This window comes from Sphaerodactylus townsendi, linkage group LG07 (assembly GCF_021028975.2).
Source record: "Sphaerodactylus townsendi isolate TG3544 linkage group LG07, MPM_Stown_v2.3, whole genome shotgun sequence".
Taxonomy (NCBI): domain Eukaryota; kingdom Metazoa; phylum Chordata; class Lepidosauria; order Squamata; family Sphaerodactylidae; genus Sphaerodactylus; species Sphaerodactylus townsendi.
In genome coordinates this window covers 103,216,280-103,230,349 of record NC_059431.1, presented here as the reverse complement: position 1 = coordinate 103,230,349, position 14,070 = coordinate 103,216,280, and the positions used below count along the sequence as shown (strand labels likewise).

The following is a 14,070-nucleotide window of genomic DNA, read 5'->3' as shown; positions in this document are numbered from 1 at the left end:
TTCTGAATTTCATTTACAAATGAAAGCCACAGTTCCAATCTATAAGGGAGGGACAAGATACAGTAATATGGGTTATGACTATGCTGTAGTTTTAACTGGTTTAATAGTCATTCTCTGACTCTAGTAAACCCATAGGAGACAGTGTGGTGTAGAGGTTGGAGTGTTGAACTAGTATCTAGGAGACCCAGGATTGACACCCCCCCCCCTTCTGCCATGGAAGTGTCCTAAGTGATCTTGGGGCAGCCACAAACTCTCCACCTAACCTACCTCATAGGATTGTTGTGAGGGTTAAATGGAGGGGATAAGAATGATGCAAGTCGCTTTGGGTTCCCATTGGGAAAGTGGGGTATCGATGAAGTAATAAAATAATAAATACAAGGGGAAAGGGATCTTTAACAGAGAAACAGCACTCTTGCTTATTTACAGATCCAGGATTTATTTGGAGGGAGACATGTCAATTAAACAGGAACAAACCAGATGTTATTTTGTTGGGCAGCTATTCTCTAGGTAACATCAATCAATCAGTCTTTATTACAGTCATAGTCTAGCGTAAGGCAAATAAGATACTTACAATTAGCAAGATAAAATATATTGAAACTGTAAATATATCTAAAAGAATCTACTGGCAGGAGTTGGGTTGTCTTAACAGCAAAGCACTGCACTGCCCCCCCCCCCCCCCCCGCCCACCTATGCAGGAATATATAGGCCACACAGCCCGGAAAACCCACAACAACCAATTGAATCTGGCCATGAAAGCCTTCGACAATAATGCAAATGGTTGATGAATTTGTGATCTTGAATAACTACTATATTCTCACCCTACAAGTGTTCCTAATGAATCTTAGATTCAATCTCTAATAACCAATGGCAGATAAATATAACCAATATCATTGCTATTAATTGTCAAGTGAGTTAACAGTTAAAATATATGCTTTTACATTAAGTAGTGTGTGAGAAACGTGCACATACAGGCACGTGCGGTTGCAAAGGTGACCGTGATACTAAGTCAGAGGTGAATGCCAATGTCCACTTCTTATCATAAAAATTAACGTTAATATTGTCCATCATCTTTAGTAAAATGCATGCTAAATTTGCATTTTCCAAAAAATCTTGTATTTATAGTTTAGTAGAGTATAGTATTTATTGACTGACAGCAAGTCACAACATATATAGATTAGCATGGAGCTCCTTTGCTCATGGGGCCCCCAGGCAACGGCCCAAGTGTTAAGATATGGAAAGAGAAAGGGGATAGAATGCAAGCATAAATATTAAAAGGAAACAGGCCATACGGGAACAATACAACACAGACCATCAGAGAGCAGAAAATGCCTTGTGTGACAAAATACATTGATTTAGCCCTGCTAAGAAAGATCAGTTTTTAATGTAATTTGGGTCTTTTCATGTTGGCTACCTTGAGACCCTTGGATTCTTGACTCCCCAGGCCATATTTCCCATCTTTTCTCATGTGTTTTGGCAAGTCCAAAGAACATGACCAAAGCACTTTGGGGATACATGTTTCATGACTGGCATGCTTCTCCCCACCCACAGGTACCTAAAAAGACATGTGTGGAGTTGATAATAGCAGCCAGACTATCTTGCCAGATTATCTCGTGTGAGATACGGCTGACGGTTTTTACATAATGGATTAACCACAGTTAAGCATCTTATTCAATCCCAGAAGGGGCAGGGGAAAGCTAATTAGTGCCTTTGAGACCCTCTTATTTAAAGGCTGATCGCCTGAGCCATTAACGTTTGGACTTCTTCGGAGTGGCAAAGGAAAGCCCGACTCAAGAAACTGCGGAAGCTCCTGCAACAGATCAGGTAGGTTTCTTGATAGCTGCAGGCACTCTTATGTTTTATGTCAGTTTACTCCTGCTGTCTGAAATGTCTAGCTATCTGGGTTTTCTTTAGAAAAAAATGTTCTGCACAAGTTTGGCCAACATTTTAAATATGAACTTTGGCAATCCGGCCTGTGGCAATGGTAGAAGTGTTTTCTTGTGACACAGATAGTGTCAGCCTTTTTCCAGTGTCATCCATAAATTGGGGGATATAGTGTAGATTGGTTTCCAGGACTCTATGGGCAAGTGTTGTCTATTTTCCTGTTGAGAAAATTTCGAATCCCACCTCTCAAGAACCTGCTTGGGGCAGCTTTACAAACACAGGCCCCTTCCGCACATGCAAAATAATGCGTTTTCAAACCACTTTCACAACTGTTTGCAAGTGGATTTTGCCATTCCGCACAGCTTCAAAGAGCACTGAAAGCGGTTTGAAAGTGCATTATTCTGCATGCGCGGAATGAGCCTCTGGCATAACTGCACCACTAGGGTTGACAGTTCTCCCAGAATTTCAAGTGATTTCTAGGAGGCAGAGATCAATTTCCCTGGAGATAATAGCTGCTTTGGAGGGTGGTTTCAGTGGCATTGTACTTCACTAAAATCTCTCCCCTCCTCAAACCCTACCTTTCCCAAGCTGCATCCCCAAATCACTAGGCATTTCCTGAAGCTGGCAACCCTTAAAAACCACGCAAGCCTGAAAGCCATTTGTGGTGTGAGAGCCACTGTGGTGTGAGAGCCAGCTGCTGGCTAAGAGTGGTAGACTAATCAGAATAACCGGGTATGATTCCCCACTCCTCCACATGAGGAATGGACTCTTATCTGGTGAACTGGATTTGTTTCCCTGCTCCTACACATACACCTGCTTGGTGATCTTGGGCTAGTCACAGTTCTCTCAGAACTCTTACAAGGTGCTTGTTGTGGGGAAGGGAAAGGAAAAGGGGTTTGTAAGTCCCTTTGAGTCTCCTTACCAGGGAAAGGCGGGGTATAAATCCAAACTCTTCTTCTTCTCTTTTATCTGTGGGGTTGGAATAATCATTATGACATAGCTTGCTCAGAGGTGTAAATGCTTATTTACTGATATTTTATTTGTACCTTGCTTTTCTCCCTGTTCTTCTTTATCCTCACAATAACAACACTGTAAAGCAGATTAGGCTGAGAGATTGGGACTGACAAGCCTCTATGTCAGAGCAGGGATTCAAACCTGGTTGTCTCAAGTCTCAGTTCATCACTGTAATTGCTGTGCTGTACTGATAGTAGGAACTCTTCTTCTAGCAATCTGATATGTTATAGTGTAAGAAAAGCTGCATCACTTGGGAAGGAAGCATAACACAGTGGCTGAGCATGTACTTTGCCTACAGAAAGTTGTAAATTCATTCCCCAGCATATTTAGACTCTTCTTTTCCTAAGATGCTAGGAAACAATCACAGAAGTTGGCAGTCTGACAGACACTCTTAAACTTACTAGAACTCGAGAGTGCCACCTAGGGTGTCTGGGAATTTGGACCCTATTTTGTCAAAATAACCCATTCGCTTCCATTCCACATTGGACCAACCTCACAGACTTAATCCCTTTTGGGCAAAGGACAATCTGGTTTGGATCAGACCATCTATTTGCCATGAAGGTGGCAATATTCCATATTGAATATGGCTGTGATTGGTAAAAATAGATCTGATGACAGAGGTGGGGACTTACATGGGATTGAATGGGAACAAAGTGATTTGTTTGTCATTAGAAAGGAGGCTGACTTAGGTCCGACTCCATTTATAATAATATCTGGACATTTGGGATTTTCACTTGTCCAGTGAACACTGGGACCATAGCAAGTTAGTTAGGGGTTAGGGACTTCTTTGACTTCTCGTTACCATAAGAAACTTTGAAGTATTACAGTGTAATTTTCCAACATCATTGCAGATAGTGGCTCATATTCAATCTGCTGTTGACTCTGCCCAAATGAGTTCCACAGCTATACTCAGATTTTATCTGATCAAAGGGGGCAATTTTGTGTTGCCCTTTTCCCTACCCTTTTTGAATCCAATCACCCTTTTCCTTATTTTTTCTCATCCTTTTACAATAAACATTTTTATAAAGACATTTTTTGACTTCACATGGCACAATCTCTTTGTGATATATTTCTTTAATCTCTTCCTCATGTGCTAGACTACATGGGCGATGCCAGGCTGGTTATAGGTATTTGTTATTGGTCTAGCACTGTGCTGGAAGACTGCCTTCTCAGTGGGTCAGTCTAGAGGTTCTCAGGAGGTCCCGAGTGGTTTCCAGGAAATCTTTGGTCTAGGAGAGTTTCCCAGAGACGAGGGACACCATTTTCCCTTTCCTAGCACAGCAGGTAGTACTGGGAGAGAGAAAACAGTCACCCAGCTTGGGGTATGTTCATAGGATTCTGTTGCTTACGTAAGCACTGCCACATCAATCCTTTGGAAGGATTCTAGGGGTCAGCCCAGGATTCCTCACCTATAGAAGCTCCCTGGATTTGGATTATGGAAATCTGTTCACTTTGAACTCTATAATCAGTCTGTTAACTGTACTCCCCCACCCCAGTTCCAGTTAATACTCTAGCTTGATGCCCTGAGGTGGTTGTCCTTTCAGGTATCCTTATAGAGCATGGGTCTTCAAACTATGGCCCTCCAGATGTTCGTGGACTACAATTCCCATCAGCCTCTGCCAGCATGGCCAAGTGGCAGGGCTGATGGGAATTGTAGTCCATGAACATCTGGAGGGCCATAGTTTGAAGACCCCTGTTATAGAGGATTCATGCCTCTAGTGGAATTCTGTACGGGGATGTTCCCTATTGAACTGAAGCACAGGAAGATGACCTTGAACAGAGGCGGATACACAATCTGTCTGCAGTGAATCCCAAGTGAAGAGAGTAGACATTTGTCCCAAGGACAGGGAGGGGGGCTCCACTCCTTTGTGTTTTCATTTTATCAGGAAATGTCTATGTCATTCTTGCCAAAGGGGCCCAAAGTGATGGCTAACATACATTCCCCTATACTCTTTTCTACCGAAAGATGACAGTAGAATTGTATATTAACCCGCCACTTCCTGGACCTTCTTTGTTCTAGAATGGGTCCTGGTGTCTACCTAGTTCTGGCCCCAAGGCACTAGGGCCCAAGTAGAGCATTCTAGAACAAAGAAGATCCAGGAAATGACGGGTTAATATACTGTCATTTTTGGTGGGAAAGAGTGTAGTAAAATGTGTTTGCTAGGGCTCAGATAAGTGTAGCCAGTCAACACAGAAGGGGTGCCAGTGACCAAAAACAAAGTTGTATAACTACCAGTATGTATGATTTTTTAAAATTTCTTCCAGAACTGAACACTTTGGAGAATGGAACACACACCGTACACGTTCTTGGTGATCCTTCTTTCCATCATTGACCATGGCTTGGCGCAGACTTCGTGTGCAGTAGACTCTTTCACTGTGAAGGAAGATTTTGACCTCAAAAGGGTAGCTATGAACAGTGGTACCATATTTGTTTAGTTCAAATCTGCATATGGCTTCCAGCATTTCCTTTTTGATTTGTTAGATATGCAGCAGTGTTTCTCAAATATTTAGAAATGTTGTCTGCATTTGTAAGCTTAATCTACATTCTAGGAATCCTCTGGTTGACAGTTTAAGCTTGGTATGCATGTTATCTGTGGGTGGTGCGGGATCCATTTTGACACGCCTGCTTCTGCATTGCTTGTGGTTATGTCTGAAGGATGGCAAATACCTAAAATATACTATACCAGGCTGCTTAAAGGTGACAAAAAGTGTGTGAAATTTATTCTGCAAAGGTGCAAAGTGAAACACAGACAGGAACAAGACCCTGACTAGCTAAAACAAAAATACAACCTGTCCATGTAATGATGTGTACACCTGCGTCTTTAAAAAGACTGCACAATCTAAATGGAAATATGTCTGCTATAAAAGGCTAGACAACCAAAGATTCCAAGGGAACCTCTAATATAGTTCTCGAAAGCAATATAAGAGGCACAACAGTTCCTCAGTCGCATCAAACAGTTCATCAAGAATATAAATAATAGACAGGTATTCCAGGTAGCAACATCCCTGTTTTGGTGGGAGACAAAAGTCCCGTCTTCCTCAGTATAGAACTGTAATAACAGTGTTGGAAAAATCTAGCCTCCAAAAATTATATAATGTCATTAACACTACCCAAAAAAGCTGTCTTGACTGGAGTAATGCTGTCTCAAGGTTGATCACCAAATGAAGAATGATGTTAAAAAAATAAAATAAACAATGATCAACCACAGCAAAAAGTGAACACGTTACCATAGAAGACATGTCATAAAATAAACACACCTTCACACTCTAGGAGACATACAATCCAGGAACTTTTTAGATCACTTAATTCTATATAAACGGGTCCTCGGCTATAACTGGAAGTATTCCAAGAGGCAGTGGCTTGAATCCATTGGAGTGTCTCCTTGGATGAAATCCTTTCTGCTCATCAAGTGAGCCGCCTTCCGCACATGCAGAATAATGCACTTTCAATGCACTTTGCAGCTGGAGTTTATTGTGCGGAATAGCCAAATCCACTTGCAAACAATTGTGAAGGTGGACTGAAAGTGCATTATTCTGCATGTGCGGAAGGGGCCTCAGTTTTCTCTCCTACATTTTGCCCTGCAGCCTTGAAAATAGCATTTGGCAGTGGGGGCTTTTTGGGCTGTAGCAGATGGGGAACAAGACCCACAATAACTTTCTGTGGGTGAAGATCGTTCTGTTTGTGGAAGTGCTGTGGTGGATCCAAATTGTCAGTGGATTTTATGCCCCAACTACTGCTTAATTGGCTGTTCTGACATTTGGATTTTGATTATAGCACTGGGCTTGCCTTAAGGTTTGATCTGCTGGTTTACCCTCTCCTCTCAGATCTAGCAATAAACCAGCTTGATGCCATGTCGTACTGGATAACTTTAAACACCTTCTCGTTTTTAGTATGCAGGCAAATGGTATGCCCTGGCCAAGAAAGACCCAGAAGGCCTGTTTCTACAAGATAACATTTCAGCCGAGTATACGATCGATGAGGATGGCACGATGGTTGCATCTTCCAAAGGCAGAGTGAAACTTTTTGGGTAAGACACCAGCAGGTTTACTTGCTTATATGCCCCTGGGCCCTAAGCGGTGCAAGCAGATATGCGCTACAGGAGGATTACTTCCTCATCTTCCCCCTTTTACTACAGCCTTCTGTGACCCCCTGAAATTCTGCATCTGCAGTTCACCGGACCCCAAGAAATATTATGGGGGGGGGGGGGGTTTAAGTAGGAGTCTGCAGCAGAAATGGGGAATCAACACAAATCTCCCTATCTTCCTTTTTTACTTGTAATATGAAGAAGTGTTTAATGATCTCCAACTGCCGTTTGAAATGGTACAGGTCAGCAAAAAATATGTGATTGGTAGTGCAATCCTAAACAGATCCTAAAACCCTAAACACCTTTCTTATTCTGTTGGGTCAGTGGGCTCAGAAGCATGTTAGGGTTACACAGCCGGTGTTATCGGGCCTCTTTGCAGCCGAAACTGGTGGGATGCAGCGATTAGAGCAAAGGGAAAGGCAGACAGGCACACCACAGGCTGGTGAGTGAAAGCCGGTCTGTCTGAGCAAGCGGATTCGAATACATGTGGGAATGCGTGAGATTAGCACAAGGAGGTCATTTGGGGAAGCAAGAAAGATGGGGGTTCAAGCCAGGATATTTACAGGACAATTCTGGGCAGTTTCTGAACCCATGGCTTCCAGTTGGACTCAGAGTTAACTCTGCCTAAGATTGCACTATTAGTCTGGAGTGCCATATTCAGGGCTGGCCTTCTGCATCAGTCTGCTTGCATGGGAGTCGTGTGGTTTCCAGTTCCTTTCCACACCATTCTAGTGAGGATACTGAGATCAAGTGGGCGGACCAATGACGTAGCTGTTTTCTATGCCAGCATTAACTTGTTCTGGGAGTGGGGTAATGCCAATGTGGGAAGGGACCATGGTGGCCCTTCCCAAAGGGGGGTGCCAAAGGTTGACAGTGTCAGAGATGTGTGACTTGTGCTCCATATGGAAAGGCCCCATGGAGGTGGTCAGCGGAATGAGCTGAGTGAAGCCTTGTAGCACAGCGGTTCTCAACCTTTGGGTCGCGACCCCTTTGGGGGTCGAACGACCCTTTCACAGGGATTGCCTAAGACTCTCTCCATCAGTGTTCTCCATCTGTAAAATGGATAAATGTTAGGGTTGGGGGTCACCACAACATGAGGGTCACAGCACTAGGAAGGTTGAGAACCACAGTTGTAGTAGAATGTGGATGCGGTTCTGAGGTTGTCCAGCAGGGGGAGCCCCTTCAGGCAATGGGCCCTGTCAGTTATTTTGAATGCTGACCCCCCCCCCCCCCCCGCAAATGCAAACAAAAACCTAGCATTGGGGCCAGCCGGTGCTGTGCTGTTTTGTACTCACAGGGAATTGGGATGTATTTAGAAAATGCGAAGTGGCACATTCTGTTCTGGCTGTGCAGGTCCTATTCTGCTGTTTACATCAGGCCTGGTGCATTGTGTTAATATGCCAATTGTGACGTATCGGTCGGTCCAAGCATTGAGCACAGATGCACCAGCCCTTGCTGACCAATACTTTGGTGTGCCATTAGCTCTGAAGTTGAACATTCTTGCATCAACAGGAGTGACTTTACTGACAGGTCCGTGCCAGAGCTTCCTACAACAGAGTAGACTGGTCTGTGTCAGAAGCTTTGCTTCACATCAATAGGCAATGTCGAAACTAGCTAAATCCTGTTCAAATTCCTCGTTTCAGGTTTTGGGTGATCTGCGCAGACATGGCAGCCCAGTACTCCGTGCCTGATCCCAGCATACCAGCGAAAATGTTCATGAATTATCAAGGCCTGGCAAGTTATTTGTCCAGTGGAGGTAAGAGAGACAAGTTGTGCTTGGAGCAGCAGGGAATAGCAATTAGGCATAGGAAGGTTAAGAGCGGATATTAACTATCTAATCTGGAGGAACCGGGTTTGATTCCCAGCTCTGCCGCCTGAGCTGTGGAGGCTTATCTGGGGAATTCAGAATAGCCTGTACACTCCCACACACGCCAGCTGGCTGACCTTGGGCTAGTCACAGCTTCTCGGAGCTCTCTCAGCCCCACCTACCTCACAGGGTGTTTGTTGTGAGGTGGGAGGGGCAAGGAGATTGTAAGCCCCTTTGAGTCTCCTGCACGAGAGAAAGGGGGGATATAAATCAAAACTCTTCTTCTACTCTTCTTCTTGTGGCTGCAAACACAGGGTGGAGCATGTGGTTTTAAACCTTGAAATCCAGCTGTGTGCTGGTGTAACCTCAGCTTGTGGGTTCTGTGGGCCAGAACTTGGCAGGAGTTTGCAACAACTAAATTTTAAACAAAATGGTTTACTTTCTTTAACATATGACACTTATCAAACATTAACATTTAACTTAACACTCCAAGGTCCTGTTCAAGTTTCACGCCAAGTCCTTCTAATTACAGTCTGATAATGCCAAGTCCATTTCTTCCTGCTGGTGGTTGGTTCATGGAGACTCCAGAGGTTTGGTGAACTGGATTCAAGATGTTGAAGGTCCCCAAAAGAACTCTCACCAATTACATACACAAAAACCCTGAAATATTCCATTCTAACATTTACAATATAGCAAAAATAAACAACTCCCTTCCCACTGGTTCCCAACAACATTGAAGTTACCTTAAACGAAGTGTTAAGGGCTTATAAAAATCAGTCAAGGTCCCAGCCTGGTAGCCTTGCTTCCTCCAACTTCATGAGCTTTGCAGCCTTCTTATCCACCCCTTTCTGGGTCATCCCATTCTTAGCATAGGGGTTACACTAGGTTTTTCCAGGAATTCCAGCTGATTTGGATGAACTCTATGGTGTCATATCTCCTTTCTGAGCATTGCCCTCTAAACTCCAGGAATTTCCCAAGGTGGAGTTGGCAATGCTGCCTACAAATGACTGAAAGTTTTGGAATGATTCTTGATTGTGGGGTGTTGCGTGGTTTCCGGGCTGTATGGCCGTATTCCAGTAGCATTTTCTCCTGACGTTTCGCCTGCATCTGTGGCTGGCATCTTCGGAGGATTAATACATAAAAACAGCGTCCCTAACGAGGCTTTATCACATCCATAAGGGAAGCATGTCCACGCTTCTAATATTCCAGGACCAAATGATCATGCCTTCCATATATTTTTAATATTCCCTTCCTATAGCACAACAAGTTAGTTTTACACATGTTAAAGCCCCCATCTTTTTCACCTTCCATTCCGTCATCTTCTGGTGTGGTGGTTAAGAGCATGGTGTAATGCCAGCGTGGTGTAGTGATTAAGGGCAGGTGCACTCTAATCTGGAGAACCGGGTTTGATCCCCTGCTCTGCCACTTGAACTGTGAAGGCTTATCTGGTGAACCACATTAGCTTGTGCACTCCAACACATGCCACTGGGGGACCTTGGGTTAGTCATAGTTCTTCGGAGCTCTCTCAACCCCACCTACCTCACAGGGTGTTTGTTGTGAGAGGGGAAGGGAAAGCCCCTTTGCCCCGAGTCTCCTTACAGGACAGCAAGTGGGGATATAAATCCATCTCTTCTTCTTCTTGATCTCCTCATTTCCCCTTGAATAATACACTGGTGTAGCAGAAGCATTCGCCTGATTTTTGAATTCTTTGTACATTCTCAGGAGACAACTACTGGGTGATCGACACAGACTACGATAACTATGCCATCACTTATGCCTGCCGGACTCTGAAACAGGACGGCTCCTGCGATGACGGCTACTCCCTTATTTTCTCCCGCAATCCTCAGGGTCTCCCCCTGGCCATTCAGCGCCTTGTGCGTCAAAAGCAGGAAGAAATCTGCATGTCAGGCCAATTTCAGCCAGTGCTACAATCGGGTAAGTCAAAACGTGGAGAAGCGATGATAGGAATGCATCATTCAGCATAAGGAGGACTGACTTCAAAACAACACTGCTTGCGGGCAGTACTTATTCACCTTAGACCAGCTGTACTCTTTGCTTATTATCAAGTGGGGTTGGCTTCAATGTCCTCAGACACAGGAGAGAAATTCAGCTCATCTGCAGGCTTTGCACTGGAAAATTATTTGATCCTGTGGGGTTGTTAAGGTAAGAAACATTTGGAGGTGGTTGGCCATTGCCTGCCTCTGTATGACACCTCCAGACTTCCTTGGTGGATGCCCACCCAAATACTGGCCAGGGCTGACTCTGCTGGGCTTCCAAGATCTAACGAGATTGGGTTCGTCTAGGCCACAGGTGTCAAACTCGCGGCCCTTCTGGATGTTATGGACTACAGTTCCCATCATCCCCTGCCAGCATGATGCTGGCAGGGGATGATGGGACTGTAGTCCATAACATCTGGAGGGGCGCGAATGTGACACCTATGGTCTAGGCCAGCGATTCCCAACCAGGGTTCTGTGGTACCCTGGGGTGCCGTGAGCATGTCCCAGGGGTACCGCGGCAACGCTACTGGCCCCCCTCACTTTTGCAGTGTCTCCCGTAGGCACGAGCAAGGATATGGAGCTGGCCAAGGGGGTAGGGCCTGCCACAAGGTCAGCAGTAACTTCCCACCCACCCCCGCCCCCTGTGCTTCCCTTCACCCTGGGGAAGCAGGGGAACTGGGAGGGGAAGGTGGGGGGAGGATGGCAGGGGTACCATGAGATATGAGGAATGAGGTCAAGGGTACCGTGACGTCAAAAAGGTTGGAAAACACTGGTCTAGGCTATCCAGGTCTGGGCTGGAAAAGATTAGCTCCTTATTTATTTATGCATTTTTAGGGTACTTTTCTCATCTAGGGAACCAAAGTGGCTTACAAGACATGAAGGAAATACCCCATTTAAAAACATGAACAAAGCGCAGCTGAGTCTGTGGTTGCTCCAGTTCTTCAAAGCAGAGTCTTACAGGTCCCAGACTAAGAGTCAAAGGGCCACACACGTCTACCCTTCAGCTCATACCTCTGGCCTGGACCAGATGAAATACCTTCTGGGTTATACCTTTTTTTTTAGTAAACATGCTACGATGAGGGATCTGCAAGAGATACGTTAAGCTCGGATTTTAATCTTAACTGAATTATACCTGGAGTCATAATTCTTCCTTGTTTTATAAACTTTTTGTGTTATAATTGAACTATTAAATTTCTAAATCACATCATGTTTTTATAAATGATCTGTGACACTGGTATGTATAACCAGACGCCATCCACATTTTTAAATGGGTTCTGTTTTTAGGTAATTGATATGTAAATTATGTTTTAATGTATGTTTTAACCTTGTTCTGAACCGCCCTGAGCCCTCAGGGGGAAGGCGGTATATAAAATTAATACTAAATAAATAAAGAAAAGATGGCAAGCACAACTTTTTTTCAAATTCAGCATTCATGTTTATTCACACCTCAACATGTTAATGCCAATAAAGGTTTATTGTTGTTGTAAATACCTTCTGACAGGGGTGTGTGGGGTGGGGATCAGCCTACACCCATGGTGGCAAACCTATGGCACTCCAAATGTTCATGGACTACAATTCCCATCAGTCCCTGCCAGCATGGCCAATTCGCCACCACAGGCCTAGGCGTACCTCAGCTGCTTCTTGCTTGTAGCAAGATCTTTCTCATGTCCCTGTCATGAATACATTTAATAGGGGATGGTTCGAATGAGAGCAGCATCTTTGACATCTAATGGTAGAATGCTGGTGTTTTATTTGGCTGGTGGACTGACTTTATTCTGATTACTGAGTCTACATTTTAAGAATATAAACTTCCTGTGCTGGATCAGGCCAGGGGTCCTTCTAGTCGCACACTCTGCTCCTCAGCAGTGAGCAACCAAATGCCCTTGGGGGCTTCACAAATAGACAGGTGTCACCTGTCACTTGTCTGTTTGATGCACCTGTTTAGTTCATGCCTCTAACTAAGGAGATGCCTTTCAGTTAGAACAGCGAACAGTGGACCACTGGCTCATTCCATGAATGTTATTTAAAAGTCATCTAAAGTCTGCCGCTGTCTCTTGTGGTGTTGAATGTGCTATTTTTCCTTTTGCTGGGTATGAAGTTGGGTTTTTCCTTTGTCAGTCATGTGAGAACCAACTGCCAATCAGTTTCATAGAACGAGAGGAAACTTTTGTTTTCTCTTTCCACGCAATTCATAATTTCCATACATCTGGTCTCTGAACGAAATCGATCAATGCGCAATGTTCTGATTGCATTTTTAATGGCTTATTTTGCTTTTCCTCTACAGGAGCCTGTTGAAAGAAAGAAAGAAAGAAAGAAAGAAAGAAAGAAAGAAAGAAAGAAAGAAAGAAAGAAAGAAAGAAAGAAAGAAAGAAAGAAATCACACCACTTCCAATTCAGAGTTGATCCAGATTTCCAATCTCTGCATCTTCAAGTTGTTTCTCACTTCCATAGTTTTAATGTTTGTTCTCAAACATTTCTTAAATGCTGGGTTTTCATTTTGTGCTTGGGTACAACACAAAATTGTTAAAACTCTCTAAGAACAATATGGATATTTGTCAATAAATGTTTTTAAGTAATCTTTTAAATGTAGTTCCGTGGCCTTCTGTTCACAGGGGCAAAGCTGGTGTTGCAATACCTCTGGGGAGGTAGGATTACCAACTCTGGGTTGGAAATCCATAGTAGAAGCTTGGGGGTAGAAGCTTGGGAAGGGCGTGATTTGGGAAGAGGAGGGACCTCGGCGGGATACAACGCTGTTCAGTCTACGCTCCAAAGCTGCCATTTGCTCAGGGGAAACTGATCTTTGTGCTCTTGAAATTAGAAGTTATTCTGGGAGAACTCGAGGTTGGCAACATTAGCGGGAGGGATACGGGAATGTTTCCTACGTCATGTTTATATACCCCGTCCCATACAAAGGCCAGATTTTTAAAATGTATTTACATCTGCCAACTGGCCATGCTGGCAGGGGCTGATGGGATTTGTAGTCCATAAACAACTGGAGAGCTGCAGGTTGCAGACCCCTGCACTATTTTATCCATGAACATCTGGAGAGCCGCAGGTTGCAGACCCCAGCTCTATTTTATCTTCACAAGAACCAAACTGTTAGGTAGAATACAGTGCAGGAGAGTGTCTGGCCCAAGCTTACACGGTGAACTTTTGTGACAAGAATGGGAATTTGAACCTGGATCTCAGATCCCAGTCCTGCACTCAAACCACAACAGGTCGGCTTACAAAGAACATGAAGCAGCCGCAAAAAATGGCAATCTCATTTTGAGAATTGTCCTCTCTT

General features: G+C 44.2%; 1 protein-coding gene across 3 annotated transcripts; it reads left to right on the top strand.

Annotated features, from left to right (window-relative positions):
• The first annotated feature begins 1,664 nt into the window (after nucleotides 1–1,664).
• Nucleotides 1,665–13,369, top strand: LOC125436572 (purpurin). Of its 3 annotated transcripts, none has more exons than XM_048503707.1 (7): nucleotides 1,665–1,821; nucleotides 5,161–5,298; nucleotides 6,787–6,923; nucleotides 8,624–8,736; nucleotides 10,510–10,722; nucleotides 13,069–13,077; nucleotides 13,122–13,369. In XM_048503707.1, coding segments are annotated over exons 2-7 (594 nt in total). In that variant the 5' UTR covers nucleotides 1,665–1,821; nucleotides 5,161–5,178; the 3' UTR covers nucleotides 13,124–13,369. The 3 variants fall into 3 exon arrangements, with proteins under 3 accessions (XP_048359664.1, XP_048359663.1, XP_048359662.1); XM_048503706.1 differs by having other exon boundaries at nucleotides 13,114–13,369; XM_048503705.1 differs by having other exon boundaries at nucleotides 13,069–13,369.
• Nucleotides 13,370–14,070: the final 701 nt, after the last annotated feature.